Below are 19,675 nucleotides of genomic sequence, written 5' to 3'. Positions count from 1 at the left end.
TTGCAACAGGTCCTGCTAAAATGTTTTTGTCCTGGATCTCAGCCCTTTCAACTACCTGGTATTTCACAGTGTGATGACTAGTTTTTGTTTTGTTTGCCTGAGATCTGAACCTGGCAATGTTGATATGAACCAGTGTGTCCACTCTCACAATCCTGAGTCCTAGGAGCTTTTGGAAAGGTGCAATAAGCAAAGAAGAACTTCTCTTTTCACTCACTAAAAGTATGTAAGTCTTGATGCCAGAAAGTAAATCCTTAAAAGCAAGAACCTCCAACCAGGAGATGCTTATGACATGGCACAGACAGACCTTCTAGATATTATGGGTGATGGGATCCATAAGGATCATTGTCTAAAACCCAGTGCCTTTGACCTGAGGAGGAAAAGGGGTGGACAATCTTATCCAGAAACTTCATCCCAATTTCATAACAAAGATCTTTACAATTGTGTCCAAGGAGATGAAAATTTATGGGGGCACAGAGGCTCCTCAGGGCAGGAATCCTGTTCAGGGCTTGGCTCAATGGGATGGTGGATGTCAGACCCTCTAAACAGCAACAGAATGGCAGAATCAATTATAATGTTTGTAGCACATCCTGTAATGCCATCCCCAAGTGGCTTCACTCGAGGAAACCTAGAAAGTATTTTAAGGGATTGTTATGTCCAGCCTGGGCTGGAAAGCTGGGATTTACACCAGCAGGATGTGTACTCATAACCATCAGAATAAACCAATTTTCTGTTTCCTGATGACAAGAGGGATTCATTTCCCTTAATTCTGAATCTGTGTCTGCAGTTGTCACGCACCAGTCCCTTCTTCTTCACAAGAGAAGGTCAGAGCTTGTGGAGGTGATTCATCTGCTGGACAATTAGATGAATCATGAGCAAGACAGGCTTCCATTTCCCTCCCTGAGCTGCAGAGGATATCAAGATCTGTGGCTCATTTGATAGTCCCAACCTGGCAGCTGTCTACAGTTGATTGAATAAAGCTCATCTTTTTCACCAATGACATCATTCTGGAGTTACAAATTTTAATGAGAAAAATAAAAAATCAGGAGTTTACTCAGCTCTTCAATGCTTCCACCTGGGCTTGGCAGGGGACACATGTTTGAGCATTATTGTGCTTCTGTGTTCCCCATATTTTAACAATTCAATGCACTAAACTTTCTGGAAGTGTAGCCCATGCATTGGATTCAAAATTTTATCTGAGGTGCAGCCCTCTTCTGAAATCTGGAAGGAGATTCTCAGAAGCAAATTATGCTTTCAGTTCTTTGAAAAATAGGATAGAAGAGCAGGATCTTTTCCTTCAGATTGTTGCCTTATGTCTGCTTTCTGTCTCCACTGAAACAACTTCAATATCCCTCTGTTTTCCAAAGTATCCCTTGTATCATTTGGTACAGAGGGTTTTTTGGATGGTACAGATACCTTTCTCCTCTACAAATATGTTCCACCTAAAACACTTCACACAGGAACTCTCAGGATGTATGGTCGTAGCCCAGCAAGAATCCTGAAGGTATTAAGTAAGGGTTTCAATACTTTTTCTCATTATTAAAAAAAAAAAAAAAAAAAAAAAAAAAAAAAAAAAAAAAAAAAAAAAAGCACCCAAAATACATCTTTGGGGGTGGGAGTTGGATTATTTGAGAAAAACCAACACACTGAGCAGTAAGCAAAGACATTTTGGAAATAACCCAGAATCCCACTGTGGGCTATAAAAACCCCCCTGATTTCAGTAAATGGTGACGTAGTGATGGATCAGAGGGCTGTGGGAAGGATCAAAGGGTGTAAAGAACATGACAAAAATAGAGCATTTCTAACTCATTTCTTCTCTCTCTATGACTCCAACCTTCTTTTTTTTTTTTTTCAGCATTTGCCTAAAAAACATTCTAGAAGGAGCAAAACACAGTATAGGTTATGCTCTCCACTAACTGTTGTGAAGTACATTTCTGCAAGAGCTGAAAATTACCTGTATCATGATCAGCTCCAAGCTTTATAGATATAATGCCAGTAATCCATTCTCTATTGCTTCACTGCAGTAAAACACCACCTATCCAAAGAAAGCATGGTAAAGAGGTAGAAATAAGGGGAAAAGGGGGAAATTCATTATTTGAATGGTGGTTTACAAATAGGAGTAATTTTTGTAGGGTCTGATTCAATAGAAGGGACTGAAAATGCTGGGGAGTGAGATCAGCTTTTTTCATTCCACCAACCAAAAGAAAACAGGAAGAAGGAGGAAGAATGGATACTATTACATAGTTTAAATTAAGCAGGAGATTTAGAGAGAAACATGATCTTTAGCCCCATTAGCACAGAACACAGAGCAAACTGTTCTTCAGCTTGTTCCACACCACCTGATTCATTGATCCTTCTGCTGTTGCAGTGGTAGAGCAGAGATACAGGAACTATTTGCGAGGGGAAACCACATCAATCTCATTTGGTTTGCATTTCAAGATGAATCAGATTTGTCACATGCAGCAGGGTTTCCTGAACCTGTTGATAAAGCTTTGGGATGTTTCAAGCACAGGCTGGAAGATGTCCCTGGGGAAGTTAGCAGAGGGCAGGGAAAACCCAGAGACACTTCAAAACTCAAGGTAGGATGCAGGCTCCCTTCAACCATTGGAGCAGGACAAGTGCAGGGCAGAAATATCTGCCCTCATCTCTGTCTTCTTGAGATGTTCACCTATGGACTTTTCTTGCAAGCCATAGCTCAAAGTCTCACTGAAGGATGAGGATGAGAGGATGTCTGAGGACCACAGGGTTTGGAAAATAAAGCCAGAGTAGTCTGGAGATTGTTTTGGCCCCCCATAATACAAACACAAATTCTATTTGCACCATTTCAAACCCACCCCCAACTCTCCCTACACCCCCCCAAAAAAACCCTATGAGACTCTCTGCAGCTCCTGTCATATCACTTTACTTGTCTGAAAGTTTTTCTCACATGGTTTCCCTCTTTTCTTTCTTACTGGCTCACTGCTGTGAGCCCCAGCAGCCTCTCCATCAGGCATTGTTTTCTCCCAAGTTATTTCTATTATCTTCTCTGCAGAAGACCCTTATCACCAAAGTCACCCCATCTATATCTTCTGGTGGGAGTCTCCACTGTATCTGCCACTCCAAGTGGTTATACAACATCTCTCAAGGGTTCCATGAATGTCTTTTTGCACCATCATGTGTGTTTTGCTTTCTTGCTCAATTTTCTGGCAAATCACTGCATGGTAACAGGGCTGCAGCTAACTCCTGCATAGCTGGGCACATCTGCTTTGGTTACTGTGGAGAGCTGGAAATGCTTTTTTACCCTTCCATGTGGACCTGAGGAAGGTACCAAAGACACAAATCTAGTCTGGGGAAACACCAAGAGCAATATCTTATTTGAGTTCAGCTAAAATCACAGTTCCTGAGATCTGCAGATCTACAGACCCTGAGATGTGATGAGGGCTGAGATGGGACAGGAGTCACAGCTGACCTGGTGACCAGCACAGCTTCACCATTCACCTCACCACTTGTGTCAGCACCAGTGTGTGAAAGTGTCATCCCAGCAACAAACTTCCCTCAACAGCAGCAGCAGAAACAGAAAAAGAGTGGCTTGAGCAAAGCTCTGGGAGCCCTTGTTCTTCATGAATTTTCTTTTTAAAAAGAAAAGGAAATGGAGCATAAATATCAAAAATAAATATATTTGTTTAGGCTGGGAAAATACAATTTATAATTAAAGATGGGCATCTTGTTGGCAAGATACGACTTATTTTAACAGGGAGGTGAGCACATAGTCAACTTATAATCTTTTGCAAGTTATTAAAACCAGCCAGTTCTCTTCCTGGCTGTTTTGTTGGGGGGGTTTTTGGTTTTGTTGGGGGGTTTTTTGGTTTTGGTTTTTTTTTAGTGTAATTTCTAAAAAAGCAACTGGCCTAACATCAACTCAAGATAATGATGCTTATACTGGCAGTGACGTCTTGGACCATCTCAGTAGCTGGCAATTTTTCTGTCTGTTCATACACAATCTCTTGTCTCCATGCCAGCCCCACCAACCCTGCCTGTTCCACTCTACCATGGAAAAGTGGGAACCCTGTGACAGCTAGAAAGGAAGGAGAGTGCTCAGGGTTGACTTTGTGTGACCAGAACTGACCTGTGGCTTTTTTTTTTTTTTCCAGGTGGGATTTGCTGGTTGCCACATCCTGCTGGCTCAGTATGGAGGCGTGTAGGATTTGTGCATGGCAGATACCAGCAGAGATTATCACAGGACTGGTGCTTGTAAGCAGTTTTTGTGGCAAGATCCTACAAGTTTTCAGGGTGTGGTATCCCTCCCTGCTCATATCCTCAGGTTCTTTTGTGGGGTATGCTTGGGTGCATCGATGCTCTCAGATAAGCCAGCTCCCCAAAGTCAATCCCACTGAGGGCTAGCCCTCCCAAGGACACCCTTTCCCACTAAACCAGCTTGGTCCCTCCAAGCTGGGTGTAGTTCTGTGGTTTCCTTCAGGGCCTGCATCGGGTTTGGTTGCTTCTGCTCCACATGGTCCTCCCACACTATTCCACAACAGATTTGGATGCTGTCCCTACAATATTCTAGGTATTCTCGAAGAAATCTAAAAGTGAGACAACAAATTCAGGGCTGTAGGGGAACCATCCAGAGTCAGATATCTGAGTTCTACACACTGGGAAATAGTCAACTTGCTCTAGAGAAGGGACAGGTCTGTATGGATCCAGCTAGGGATCACTTCCTGGGAGAGATCCCTTTACTGGGAGAGATGTAACTGGAGAAGCACTCAGGTGTCACTGGGTATCAGCCACTGGCTGACCCAAGTTTCTGCAGCCCACACCCCAGAAAACAGACATCTAACAACAGCAGCACCCATGTGAATAATTTCTTCTGCTTCCATATAAGTCTGAAACATTGTCAGGAGACTTCCTATCCTTTTGTGACAGGCCATTTTCCTTTAGTCAGCCATGCACCACCTGGATAATACAACTGGCCCCACATCTCTGAGCAGCAGGAATGCAGCCACCCTCCAGGCTTGGCTGCTGTGACAGTGAATTGGCCAGCAGGTTGTCCTGGTCTGATTACAGGAGGGGAGACAAGATCTCCTTGGTGACCTCCCTCTGTCAGTCCCAAATAAGAGCATGGACCATGAGGGGAGGTGCAGCTGGGTGGGAGATGGACATCAACACGAGTGTTGAGCTGATGCCAAAGCAAATATCACAGCCATTACCATGAGGCCACACCACAGAGCCACAGTGGGCTCCTACTTCAGGCACAGCACAGGGTCATGGGGGCTTCCAGACCACCTGCTCACTCACTGATGCTGTGCTGTATTTTTTGGACCACCTGTGTCCCATATAAGTGCCATTCTGAAGTCCTCAAAAAGGATTTGGAGCTGCTGTACACAAACAAACTCCTCCAGATCTGCTTCTGTTGCCAAGACAAGGCAATGAGAAACAGTTCACCTACTAATTGTTAAATCATTTGAGCTTTAAAAAAATATGCATATACAGTTATACATGTTCATTATCATACATGATGTAATTAAGAACATGTATCTCTGTTGTTTTCTTCTTTGCCATAAGGTAGACATTACTTTTATTTGATTATCCTTGTTACATTCTTCAGTAACACATGCAAGATGTACTCATTGCAGCATTTAACAAACCACATCTTTCATATCTCTAGACTTTTTCATCTTGAATCTCTCAGTATGGTGCAGATCTGAAGTTACCTTGTCAGGAGCTGGTGTGCTAAAGAGAATGAGCAGTAACCTGTGGAAAATGAGCCAGCCTAAGTTTAGGAAAATCCACAAAACTGTTTGGCACATGCTGTGGAAGGACATGTGTTTATCTGATTGTAATAAACAGATCCAGGAAGGCTGGACAGAATTGATGCTGTCCAGTAGAAGGGAGTCAGTTACCCCCTTTTTTTTTTGGCCCATCCAAAATCCTTGTCCATAATGGCAGATGTCAGTGCAAAGAAGGGAAAGCACACAAGGCTGAAGGCAAAACTCTCCTCCAGGCAGGAGGTCAGTCAATTGGGATACTCTTCATGCATCCAAGGAAGAAGATTTGCAGTGATCCCTGGGAGGCTTGCTTTGGTCTGTGATGCTTGTGGGTGCTCCCTGGTGGGGTGGCCCAGGCAGGGCTGTGCCTTGGCTGGTGAGCCCAACACTCAGCTTGGTCCTGAGACACCTTCTGTGGAGCTGGTCAAACTCTCTCAGAGCTTTGCACTGCTGCAAACCATCCTGCAGAGGCCAGTGCACCCCTGTCCTGGTGCCAGGGCACACCTGAACAGAAAAATACAACCCAGGCAATGTGCAGGTACCCCACTGGTTTAAACAAGTTCATTGCTTTTGAAATGAAAGACAGCTTCACATTTAAGGAAAAGAAATAAAAATCCACCCCACTGACCTTTCTGGAAGGCATTTATATTATTTCCCATTCAAACATTAAATTGAATTTTTCCTTTCCCCCAAGGATATGTTTGGTCATCCCACTGCTGTGCCACAGAGACACAACTGAGCTGTTGGGAAACCAAACATATGTGCTGTCCCTACTGCAAAGCTTCCCTCCCATATATCCTTTTCCTATGCAGCCCATTCTACACAGACTTGGAGTTTTGGGCTTGCAACTAGCTTAGTGCTCCTGATTCACTCCATCCCCTGGGAATCTTCAAGCTGACAGCTGTGGGACAGGCACGGATGACTTCAGAGAGGAGCACGTGTCTGCAGAGCCTGCAGAGGGGATCTTTTTGTGGAACTTACAGACTGTTTCATGTGTCAATACGAGAGGAGCGTAATTACCAGCTGAGAAACTGCAGGAAATAAGCCAAGACCGAATGAACGAAATGGAAAATAAAGAGAAGCGCAGAGGACACACACATTTTAAAACAATTACGGAGGTATGTACTCACATGCTTGTGGGAGCCTGGGAATACATGAGAGATCGTGACTGCAAAGCAATGAATTCACGGACCAGTCTATGGGGAGTATTTTTTTCCCTGTGACTTCAAACTTCTGTCGGAGCTCACAGAGTTTTAGTCAGCTGGCATGCACTAGAGGTACGGCTTCCCTAAGGAAACTCTTCCTCCACTTGCCCTGGAAAAGCTGCTGGGAGAGTCTGAGAGACAGAAGGCTGCAAGCAGAGGTGAATCCTGCTTCTCCTCGTCCTCCAGCCACAGAACAGGTATGTGGAGATGCATGCAGACCTGGGAGCACGCTGGAAAGTTGAGCTTTTGACTGCAGGAGGGATGGGGGCTCTGGCGACTTAGAGCTGCAGCCTTTGAAAGGAACAGGGAGGAGGAAGACACAGTATAAATAAAATATAGCATGTTTATGGGTAGGCTGAGGCTGAACACACTGTGTAGAAGGCTCTATCCACACAGCTGTGCATTTAACCCATCAGGGACTCTGCAGCGAGTCAGATCCCTCATGTTAAGGAGGCACCGATTAGTTCACAGCAGTGCTGTTGTCATACCCCAGGTTTGCTCTTGTTCTCTGGGTTTGCAGTAGTGGAAGATGGGGACACGTCTGGGCATTTTTTCTTTCTTTGCAGGACTTTAGTCTGTCTGTGGGATTGCTGCATTACAGCTCTCTGAACCAGGAGTGCTGCAGAGATCAGCCCTGTACACTGATAAATGCCACTCTCCCAGCTCCCCAACACTGAATCTTGACACAGCCTTGGGCAAATCACACAGCCCCGGGTAAAATGGGCAAAAAAAGCTGCTTGGCTGCTCTGCTCTTCTTGCTACCAGCGCTGTCATTGAGCTCTCCCTGTTGGAGCACGAGGTGTGAGGTGGCAGCATTACTGTGCTACTCCTAAGATCCTGACAGCTTGAATGTCACCTTGGGTGAACAATGACTTACTGAGAGGGTTTTGCTGCATCTGGATTGCTACCACAGGAATTAACGCTTTGACAGGGTTTGATAAAATTTTAGAAAAGCCTTTTTTATATAAAAGTCACAGATAAATTTATAAAGCCACACCTTGTTGTATTTTGATAAAATTATATTTTTTAGAAAAGTGCAAATATGCTTCCATAAATAGAATCAAAAGTTAGGTTTTCCACAACAGCAGAAATTTGTTTGTGGTTTTTTTTTTTTTTTTTTTTTTTACTAAGATGTAATAATTTCAACTTTAAAATCAACTTATTACTCTAAAATGCTGAGATCCTTTAATTTTCAGTGATAGAAATTCACAGCAAGTAACCTCTTTTTAAAGCAGATATTTCCATTTCAGCGATTGTATCACTGCTTTACCTTTTACTAATATCATGATGGATAGATTCAAGGGGGTTATTAGTATCATGCAATCAGATCTATTAAAAATAACTATCCTCACCTCATTTTCAATCCTGTTGGGTCAAACAAGTTGAATAGATCTTTTCCCAGATATTGATTCCACTATCAACAAAACCAAATTGCTGAATTAAAGCCTGGTTTTTCTCTCTTTTTGCTGCACTAAAATAATATGAGAAATGATTATGTTTTAGTTCCTGAATTTGAGTTTTCCTGGGAACTGTGCTTTCCAGGGAGATAGTTTGTTTTCATGGTCAGATAGTTTAATCTGCAAATTACTTTCTGCTGATATAAGTGTTTTCATTTTCCCATCTCCTACTGTCCCTTCACCCAGCCCCTCTCTCCAGCCTAGTGAATTTCATGCAATTGTCATTTTATTGGCTTTTTCTTTCCTGTAGAGAGGAGTAGGAAAAAAAAAAAAAAAAGGTGAATAAAATAGGGAATCTGGCTAAACTCCATGTATCCAATCAATTGAAAATGTTAGTTTCTGGTGGGGAAATTCTGCTGGCTAAATACCTGATGCAGGTGTACGTAGAGAGAGGACAGAGCGAGAAATGAGGAAGGCAACAGCTTCAAAAAAGAGGATAAAAGCCATTGGGGCTAGAGGAGGTGTAGGAGTCCTTATTTTGGTATTCAGACTTGGCTTGGCTGTGATTTTAATGAAGCAAAGTCCTGAGCAGCAGAATCAGTGCATGCCCTTCCCTCCTGGTTTGGCATTTGTTTCTGCCCAGGCTCTTCTTCCCAGTTCACCTGGCACAACTGTTTGGTCACTTGGTAAAACAGCCCGAGGAGCTGACCTGGGTTTTTAAAATGCACAGCCAACAAAAATCTCTGCTATTTTTATCCCTGCAAATCCAAACTTCTCTAAGTGCTCTGAACATCCATGTGTAGAAAATGTGTAGCTGCAGTCATCCTGGTCACTTGTTGCTCTCCATTACAGGCATGATATCAGTAGTCCATCTCCAAATTAAATCAAAATATCCTATTTTTAAAAATATGTCTTTTTTTTCTCATGGAGGCCTCAAATGTTTGAGGTTTATCTTGCAAAAGTGTTTGTGCATTGCAAGTACTATTGCACACTGCTGACAAAGCAACTCTAAACACAGAGTATGTGAAAGGAATTTAAACCTCTGGACATCACAGAAGTTCCCAGCTTCAACTGGGAGCAAGTTCCCTGCTCACTCCAAGGGGGTTGCAGATAGAGAGTTTTAGTCCAGGAAGCATGCCAAAATCAGCACTGCAGCCAGCTCCAGAAAAGGAAAGTTCAAGGCACAATGTGACAAGACCCCAGTCAAGGGGAACCTGTCTGGGGTTGTGATAATCTCACTGATGGACTGTTCTCTTGAGAGCTTAACATGGATTTTAATGGATTTTTCTATCCATTGCACCTAATCATGCCCTCCCCTGCTGTCTTTTCATAGCATTTTCACAGCCAGACCAGCAACCTGGTCTGCAGGAAGGTGTCCATAACTACAGCAGAGGGATTGGAGCCAGAGGATCTTTATGGTGCCTTCCAAACCAAACCATTCTGTGATTCTGTGAGTCTGTGATTCTGTGATTCTGTGATTCTGTGATTCTGTGATTTATGCCTCTCATTGCAAAACAATGAGATGTTAAGAGCCCAGCTCTTTGGCATATTATTTCAACCATGGGAAAATTTCATTGCAACAGTTCAGGCTTGTAGCTCTGGGAGAAAACAATGGGAAAAAATGTGTAAAGGTGGGTTTTCCAGCAGCAGTACTTAGTAGCAGAAGGAAGAAAGAAAAGCAGCAATTAGACAGCTGCTTCAGCCCTAGAGGGCAGCACAAAGTAATAAATACAAACCTGAACTCACAAGCCATCTGAAATAATCTTCTGCATGACAGGAGAATGTCTATCAGGGTGGTGTTCTGTTGTGGCTAATATCCTCAGCTTAATTTGTTAAATCTAAACCTTTTCCCTTTGAGAGCTCTTTCCATGTGATGCCAAACACACTGCCCAGCATGAGCACCTGGACTTCATTGAGTAGCCTGGATATCATCTAGGCAGCATCTGGAACCACACAAACTCATTAAATGCTTAGCATCTTCCTTGCATCTTCCTGTTCCCACCGGCTCAAAGGAATGCAAAGCTGCACAGGTAGGTCAGAATCAGAGTAGGCCCAGAGATGGGTTAATTTATTGCAATGCTTGTGTCCATCTCCACATTAGATGAGGATCTGGTGCCAGCTTTCACATGTGTTGACCTCTGTGTTCCATTTGAAACCTAACCACAACTGCTTTTACCTTCAGAACCATGAAACTGAACATCATCTTCTTGCTGGCAGTGGTGAGCACAGGAACATCTCACTATCATCCCATAGAGGGGACACCCTGTGAAATGGTAAGGAGGGATTCCTACTCAGCCCCTTGGGATCTGCAGTGAGGCTGGGACACCCTTGTTACAGGCATTGTGCAAACAGCCAGAGTCTCTGAGAGGGGAAATCCCCAGGACCAGACTTTCTGTGGGATTTGCTGGGTTAGGGGGTGGGTAGTGGGCACTTCCCAGGCTAAGTCCTTTTTGTAGTGACAGCACATAAGAGGGCTGGAGGAGGGGTGAGGTGGGAAGAAGGGTCATTGTCTCAGGATTTTTTTCCCTAAAGGGGAGTTAGTTAAAAGAAATTTGTCCTGATTTCCCTAAGACCATAGAGGGGTTCTGGGTCTGAGACAGAGAAAAGATTTAGACCTAAAATCAACTCATTTCTATCAGGCCTGAGTTCTTTGTGCTTTAAATAAAGAATTTTCTGTGAAGTATATCTACACCAGCCCTTTTGTAATAGCAGGGAGACCGACCTCCTCTGCCCTGACACAGCATTGCTGCCAAGGAAGGGGCACCTGACTTCTGCTGGAGGAAAAAGAAGTGACAAAGCCTCTTGCTCTAGTACAAAATTTTGTCCTTGGATTTTTGCAAGCACCTGGTACAATATTATAAATGTTACTCAGACCTGAACTTTCTCCCTTCCTATCAAAGTGTTTCTGACTGTAACAGGCTTTTAAAAATACATTTTTTCCTTGAATATTGAAGTTGCTCAGACAGATCTTCAAGAATTTCCAAAATAGGAGAAAAAAATCCCTATTTACTAGCTGTATACAACTCCCTTATGGGACTCATAACATTCCTGCCCACCTGCTGTGTTGCTGCACTTCCTGAATTCCAAAGAAATTAAAACCTTGTTCATACAGAATGATCTTGGGAAGGCGACTGAGTAACTCAGTTCATTGGCTGGAGAAGGAAGACTGATGAAGCTTGGGTGCCATGCATCACAGTCCAGTGAGAGCTGGGCAAGACACACAATATCCCAGGCAGATTTGTCCCATCCCAGTTTTTGGATGGGTCACAGACCTGGCTGACTGACGAGACATAAACCTGTGCTGGTTTCCACCACTCCGCCATAAACTGGTTTCATCAAGCCAGCAACCCAAAGCACTAAGCAGTTAACTGAGATAAATTTAGCTCTGACAGAAAGCTGCACTCAGTGCTGGGTTGCTCATCTCAAATAAATAAACAGCTCAGCATTGCAGATATCAATGCTGATCATCTTCCTTTGCTGGATGTTTGCATCAATGAAAGGTGTGGGTAAATCCAAACAACATCTAAAGAAAGAAGGAGCTACTGGATTAGCTGCTGGGTTCATGAAGTCCTGCATTACTATTTTTCATCACAACCTTGCTGTTTCACACAGTGCTTTCCCTGTGGTGATGCCTTTAGAACAGACAGAGCTCAGAAATTAATACTTTCATTCCCAAGTCTCCCGGAAGAGGCATGAGTCAGAAACTTGTGCCCATCTCTGACTCACCACTAGTGCTCCTGTCATTGAACAAGAACTTGAGGTTTTAGGAAGTAAGCAATCCCTACCAGACCTTTGACACAGGGGTGAGCTGCACTAATTATACAAGTTATGGCACATCTATTTGTTTGCAAGACAGCAAGGCACAGCTGAAATGTCAGTAGGTTCTTCCTAACTCATACTGCCTTCCAAGGACCAGTTACACAGGTCAGCTGATGTGGGGTACCTGGCAAACTGCTGAGATTTGATTCTGTAGCTGAGACTCCACCTGGGCAGCTCTTCTAGGAATGGCCAAGGACACCACACAAGTGCCAAGTGGCTGCAGCCCAAATTGTTTGGTTCAGATGCTCATGACTCGACAAAGAAGAATACGAGTGGAGACTTGGATTCTGCTTTTTTTTGTAGGGCTCTTATGAATGTGAAGGACAATTTCCTCCCAGTGCTGAGCAGTAAAAAACTGAAACAAGGACCAAGTGATGCTCAGCTTTTGAGCTGTTGGATCACTTTTTTGCCAGCACATGAATGGTGATACTGAAGGGACCAAATGTTTCTCACCCTGCAGTGCTTCTTGACAATAGACTTGAAATAAACTGATGGCAGCACTGACAAAAAAAGACTAAGTCAGAACATGAGACTGGCAAAACCATCTTTTCCAGTCTCAGGCTGCCAACCCATTGGGCTGAGTGATGGAAGGAGGGGAGATAAACCAACGAGACACTCCATCCCACAGAGATGTGCTTTATCTTTTCTTCCTATTCCTGGTGAAGATGAAATTCATGCAGTTTGAGTCTCAGGGGGAAAAAGAAAGTGCAGAAGATAAGAAATATGGTGAGGATCAAAATAGTCAGTGAAAAGGAATGATGGTTTTAAAAGAAATATGGGAGGGGAGCTATTATAGGACCAAATGGCAGACAGTGGGAAGTATAGATTTTATCTGCCCCTTTTAACCCTGGGACAGCTCCATGGATGCAGATTAAGGGCCAAATCCTGCAAGATCCATGGTGATCTGGGACTGACCTCTCACCCACTGACTTCAGTGAAAACCAGCTGGCATTGACAGGAGTTGGATCAGAACTTTGCTAAGATGCTTTCTCACTGAAGGAGTGAAGGGGGCTCTACACTTGCTGAGATTTGGCTCAAAGTGTCTGAAGAAACCTGGCATCTGCCTTAGGCTGCAAAGCACCTGCTACTTTTTCACTCTGGATTATTTTTATCCTTTTGGCTTCTGCCTTTTACACAAACCAAATAAAAAAGGCTTCCTTCTCATGCCTTGGAGCTAAGCCCAACTCTAGGCATATTTTAGCTCAAAATGAGCAATTCTACAATGGCTTTGTAGGGAAGAAATAATGTCAGGGAGAGGCCAGAAAATTTCCTTCTTTCTCCATAATGTTTTTAGCTGGGGGAGATTTAAGTGAATTGGAATGGAGAAAAAAAGTTCCAGGTTTTTGTAGTCAATTTACTTGGGATCTTTGCGAAAAATGTGTTATAGGAAGGACTGTGAGGCACTCTGACTATATCTAGAGTTTGGACGAGCTCTTGTACTTCACTGACACGTTTTTGTGTGGTCTCCAAAATTTAGATTATGCAAAAGAGATTCACAAAAGGCTGACTCGTGCCACAGTTCTCCAGAGCAGACAGGCCACTTCATTCACCTCAAAGTTTACATGAAATAGATGGGTTTTAATATCTTTTACTTTTAATGTTTCTTTAATATCTGAAAAACTTTGTCGTGGAAGCAGGATCCTCTTCTACACAAAAAAATTAAATTTTAACAGATTTTTTCCCTATTTCTTTCCTTTCTGATCTTGCTACAAATACTGTATGGCCCAGACACATAAATATATTCATGACAAGAGTTTTCCTCCAGTTAATTGAATGCTGCCTAAGCCTTTCACATTCCACTTCCTCACACTGTATATTCTCCTTATTAACAAAATACAGGTTGATATTTATGCAAGGATGCTCATGTTCATGTTCCCAATCTTCCTTATGAACACACACTCCAGATTTGGCCTGGACACAAACTCAGTCCTAGATGCAATTTAACAGTCTTGCTTCTGGAAGATGTATTTGATTCTGACATTTGTTTTATTTCTCTATCTGCAGCTGAGAATTGGCCTAAAAAAGAATGACCCTCACTGCACCTCACATCTTTTTTCTCTCTCAAGTGCTGGCTTTACAGAATTTGTCTTTTCCATGTTGTGTCATGTGTGTTTTGTCAGAGTGGTTTCACAAGGTGCTCTCCCCATGCAAGAAGAAGGGAACTGTTACCCAAGAAAAAAGATAAACATGGATAGTAACAGCAGGAAGAGTTTGGAGATTTACATCAGAAATATTTCAGTTGTTGGATGACCCATTTTGGATAAAGGTGCATTACCAAACTAAGCCATGGCTAAAGGAAAATGTGATTGGATATCTGAGGGTGTGACTATGAAGGACAGACACATTTTGGGATGTAGGATCCTCATATGTTTTTCCACCTCTAGGAAGCTGAGCCCAAGAAATCTAATACAGAGATGAAAGTGAGAAAATTAAACATCAGAAGAAAAATGAAGAAATGGTGCTTGATTGCAATGGAAAAGGAGTAAAACTCCTTCACTTGGGACTATAAAAAAGAGTCCAGGACAAAGATACAAAAAAGATAGAATTCACTAGGTATCACACACAGATGAAACTCTACTGTTCTAAGTCAGAGATGCCTTTAAAATTAAAAGAGTGCTGTTAGCTGCGGAGACGTGTTAGGATTGTTGCTCTTGCTGTCTGACAGGAGGAGGTTCTTCCTGGATTTTGAATGTTATTTTCCTGATATATATAATGCAAAAATTTTTTTAATTTGTCATGTGATGATCCCTTTTCTCTCTTTTTCTGGCAGGCAAACTCACAGGCATTTTGCCACAACAAAGACCTCCACCAAATCCCTCACGAGCTCCATCTAAATGTAAACAAAATAGATCTGTCTGGAAATCTGATTCAGAGCATCCCTGAAATGCCATTATCATTTTACACTTCCCTTCAGTACCTGGATTTAAGCTTCAACCAGATAAGCTCCATCACCCCTGGAGTGTTTGCACACATGACGAGTTTGCTGGAAATAAATTTAGCCAATAACCATTTACATGAGCTGACTCAGAATGGGACAGAGGGGATTGGACTTTTGCCCAAGGTGGAAATAATGGACTTGTCCCACAACAATCTCTACAATGGGATGGCTGAGCATTTCATTAATCAAGCTCCAACACTGCAGTATCTTTCCTTAGCAGACAACAGTATTGTAAAGATATCACATAAGATGTTTCAGGGATGCCCCAGTCTTGTGGAGATAGATCTTCAGAGAAATATCATCATGGAAATAGAAGAAGGTGCTTTTGAGACTCTAACAAACCTTTCCAAACTCAATCTCTCCACAAATTCAATTACTTGCATCTCTGATTTCAACCTCAGGCAGTTGGAGATACTTGACCTTAGCAGGAATAGCATTGAGACCTTCAGCATCACAAAGTCAAATGATGAATATAGTTTAAGATCTCTTGATCTTAGTGGAAACAAATTGCTTCACTTCCCAGTCTTCCCTCGGGTAAATAAGCTGGCAACTCTGAATTTATCAAATAATTTAATCCAGCTCACTGCTGAATCCCCTTATAATAAAATGGACTACATGGATAGTGAATGGCTAGATGCTTCTTTTCATCTTCTTGATAAAAAGAAAAGTACAAATACAAGCTCCCTTTATTTATCCCAGCTTGTATATTTAGACTTAAGTTGTAATGAAATCAAATCCATTCCAGATGGGTTTTTTGAGTCAATGTTGTCCCTTCACACCCTTAATCTCAGCAAAAACTGTCTTCAGGCATTTGCAGTAAGTTATGACAGTGCATTGATCTCCCTAACTGTGCTTGACTTGAGCTACAATGCTTTGCAGAACCTTCACCTCGATGCTGGTGCTTTGCCAAATTTGAGGGAGTTTCATATTCAAAACAACAACCTTCAGACCCTGCAATTTGACATCTTTTCCAGTCTTCCAAGCCTAAGACTTCTTAACCTAGAGAGCAATAATATCAGCCTTTGCCACAGGTACTCAGGATTAGCTAAGCAAAGACTTGCTGGAGAGGAAAGTGGCTGTGTGTCATTTGTCAATTCTCCTGCTCTCCAGTACTTGTACCTAGCAGACAACATGCTGAACACCCTACCAGCACACACCTTCTACAAGACTCCACTGCTTGTCCTGGATCTCTCCATGAACCCTGGACTGAAAATAGAACTTAAAGCACTAGCAGGACTGGAAAAGTCTTTGGAATACTTGCATTTACATGGCAATAGCCTGATAGATTTAAATATTGACTTGCCTTGTTTTAGTCACCTTAAGCATTTAAACCTCTCTGAAAATCAGCTGAACTGGCTGCCTAAGTGGGATAGTGACTCTCCATTAGAAGTTCTGGACCTACGGAACAATAGGTTCAGTACATTACAGGACAGCAATATTTTAGCATTAGAAAATTCACTTAAAAACTTGTATCTCTCTGGGAACCCACTCAACTGCTGTGGAAACATCTGGCTTTCATCAATGATCCAGAACAAAAATGTCCATATCCCCAACGTGGAGCACTTAACGTGCCAGTACATTCAGAGCTTCGGGTATTGGGAAGAAATGCACGTTGGAAACATTAGACCAGAAGACTGTGAAAAAGAGGATCTGAAGAAAATCAACATCCTCATCATATTAACATTTGTACTAGTTTTATCTGTGATCGTCATTGGTGTGGGTTCATTTTTTTGCTTCCGAAGGCAAAACTTTAGCCATCAGTTTAAAGCATAAGAACACAAAATGCCTTGAAAACTGAAGAAATCAGGTGCTACCCTGGCACTGTGCAGCAATGAAGGATAAAATTCTCATCTTTGAGTTTTAACTGTGGATTGTAAGACGGTTTTGAAGTGTCCCTGAACTGCACCACTGTTGTGGTCTGGGTTGCAGGGACTGGAAGGGGAATTTGCTCTGTTTTGCACTTGCTTCATTCACGTGCAGATCTGCTCAAAAGATTACCAGTGTTAGAAGTAGTGTTAGAAGGTCACTGTAAAGTTCTGCTGGTTTTTTGAAGGGTGTGTGATTTAAACCAGCTCAAAAGAAAAAGGCCTCTAAGGTCTTGACACCTGAGACTTTTCACTAAGCTCAGATGATGCCTTCAGCCAGTTGGGAAATCCTTTCTCATGGTTATGTGCCTCCACAAGATGTCTTGATTAATGCTTTGATTTGGTCTGAGCTTAGCTTTTACCTAGCTGGTTAGCTCCTAACCCATCTTAAACTAAAATCATACAAAGATATGCCAGACTGGGTCAAAACACAATTTTCACTCAGTGAAGTTGGCTGCAAATTCCTCTTGAGTTTCAAAACAACAAGAATTTAGCTAAAAAGAAAGCAAAACAAACCCAAATGGAAATTCTAAGTAGTGTCTGTTGTGCTCCTGCCCACCATTTAGACAGCTGACCATGGAAACCATAGAAACCATGGTTTGAGCCTCTTTGGATATCTCATTTTATTTGTTAGGATGGTGCTCCAGTCACTGGGGCAAGACATGAGAGGCAGATGAGGTCAATAAGTTCTGGCACTTAGCACCCACCAGGGATGTAAAAGAAATCTCAAGCATGAAACAACTGCTGATGTGTTACCCAGATCTGCTCAGAAGGTCGCAGGTCCACAGTTTAACTAAAAGAGGAGAAATTTGCCTCTCACATGCAATACATATTTAACTGGGTATAATGTGAAGAAATTAATCTCTGGGGTGAATAGTTTGCAAAACAAAAATCTTGGAGAATGAATTTCAACTAGAATTGGACTGAAATGCTTATATTTCTAAGGAAAACTGTGGGAATTTCATGGCATACAGTTTCATTTCAACACAGAAGAATAATATATCTATTTCTAAAGGTCATGGAAGGTTAGCCTGCAAAAAGATACTGTTGTGAAATGATACACAGCAAACCTAGTCCTGTGCCATTATCAGATGTTCACTGTGCCATCCTAAAAAATATCATTCTAGAGGATGGGCTATAATAAAAGTTATATAGGTCCTCATTCTGTGATGGGTTTAACACAGCTAACATGCTACATTGCTAAAAGCTGACACTGACATATATTCTATTCTGTACCCTGACAGAAAATTCACACTTTTGAAGTAAAGTAAAGTAAAGCTCACCAATAGTGGGAGCTTGACCTACTAATGGGGTGCAATGGCTTCAAAAGTAACTTTATCAGGTATTCTGTTAATGCCACAAACTGTACATTAAGGCACATAGCAGAAACAGAGGTCAAACCAAAACCTGTCCAGATAAATAACTCAGAGTCAAATTGCTGCTTCATTTCTGTTTCTTCAAGCTAGTGAATGTAAAAATTAACGCACTACAAAAAGGTGTATAATTCTATTTTTAGAGCAGCTATGTAAGAAACTGACTGGTGGATTTCACTGTGGAATTTTGTATAATAAAAGCATATTTGAATTTTGTAAAATGCACAGGATTGTGAATATATTTAATCACCAGTTTGAAATGATCCACAGATGAAAATAAAGGGTTTCCTATTTTTCCTATGGTGTTCAGACTCCACCTTAGACCTTTACCTTCTGGTCCTGAAGGAGAGACAGCTGTTCCATATCTTAGGCTACAACCAATGGATGGCAGGAAGATCCACTGAAGACGTAGGCAAAACATGTGGAATAGGTTTTTCAGAGAACTTGTGGATGACCCATCCCTGGAAGTGCCCATGGCCAGATTGGATGGTGCTTTGAGCAACCTGGTCCAGCAGAAGGTGTCCCTGCCCATAGGGTTGGAATTAGATGGTCTTGCAAGTCCTTTCCAACCCAAACCATTTTGTGACTCCGTGATTCTACAGATTCACACAAACCCTCAGCAGCAATGGGGCTTGATCTAACATCTACAACAGCCCATGCTTGAGCTCAAGCCTTTATTCAAGTAGGGAGATAAAGTTTAGTCTTTAGTTTCTAGTCTAGTAGATTGCACCAGCAGCAATCCCAGAACTGTTGAAGTTGCTGAGCTTTTCCCTTGGCAAGCTGAGCTGTGTGCCCAGCCACAGGTTAATCTGAGTTTATGGCTTTCGTGTCAAGCATGACAATCTCCTTCTCAGAGCCAGTATTAACTTGACGAGCATGGCTGGAATTAGTTAATAACCTGATGACAGAATCAAACCCAATTAATTAATAGTTTTCACACCACTTGTTTGGCTCTCCCAAAAGGAAGTGCTTGTTATTACTAAACATCTGGTACTAATTAGATTTCCATTGACTTCCCCAGGAGCAAAAACAGTTTTCTCAAGAATAAGCCTCAGGAGTAAAATGCAGCATGGCTTGTTTGGATTTGTCTGTTAGCAGTACAATCAACCAAGAAGTGACATGTCCCTGCTCCAGCCAATTCTATTATTCTACATGGGGTGAGGAGCAAGTGAGAAAAAAAAAAAAATTAATAAAGCAGCAGAGAGTAAAACCAGGAAGAAATGTGAGCCCTGCAGTATATTATGCACCAAAATGGGGTGTTTGTAGCTGACAGCCCCAGCTCTTGCCTGTCTTTGTCTGTTGCTGTGTCTTCAAGAAGCTCAAATGCCAAACTCTGG

At 42.3% G+C, this 19,675-nt stretch overlaps 1 protein-coding gene across 3 annotated transcripts; it reads left to right on the top strand.

Annotated features, from left to right (window-relative positions):
* Positions 1-6,677: 6,677 nt before the first annotated feature.
* LOC306804133 (transforming growth factor beta activator LRRC32-like) lies at positions 6,678-18,678 on the top strand. Of its 3 annotated transcripts, XM_079310383.1 has the most exons (4): positions 6,695-6,859; positions 7,065-7,143; positions 10,526-10,616; positions 14,933-18,045. In XM_079310383.1, the coding sequence occupies exons 3-4, from the start codon at positions 10,530-10,532 to the stop codon at positions 16,871-16,873; spliced, it is 2,028 nt and encodes a 675-aa protein (XP_079166509.1). In that variant the 5' UTR covers positions 6,695-6,859; positions 7,065-7,143; positions 10,526-10,529; the 3' UTR covers positions 16,874-18,045. The 3 variants fall into 3 exon arrangements, with proteins under 3 accessions (XP_079166508.1, XP_079166509.1, XP_079166510.1); XM_079310382.1 differs by having other exon boundaries at positions 6,678-7,143; positions 14,933-18,678; XM_079310384.1 differs by lacking the exon at positions 7,065-7,143.
* The last annotated feature ends 997 nt before the right edge of the window (positions 18,679-19,675 follow it).

This window comes from Erithacus rubecula (genome assembly GCF_903797595.1).
Source record: "Erithacus rubecula genome assembly, chromosome: 1".
NCBI classification, from domain to species: Eukaryota; Metazoa; Chordata; class Aves; order Passeriformes; family Muscicapidae; genus Erithacus; species Erithacus rubecula.
This window is presented reverse-complemented; position numbering and strand designations above follow the sequence as displayed.

Bases quoted from the DNA above. Each gene is read 5' to 3' on its own strand.
- LOC306804133 (XM_079310382.1), top strand. From the start codon at position 10,530: ATGAAACTGAACATCATCTTCTTGCTGGCAGTGGTGAGCACAGGAACA. The intron at 10,617-14,932 runs GTAAGGAGGGAT...TTTTTCTGGCAG, and splicing joins AGGGGACACCCTGTGAAATG to GCAAACTCACAGGCATTTTG.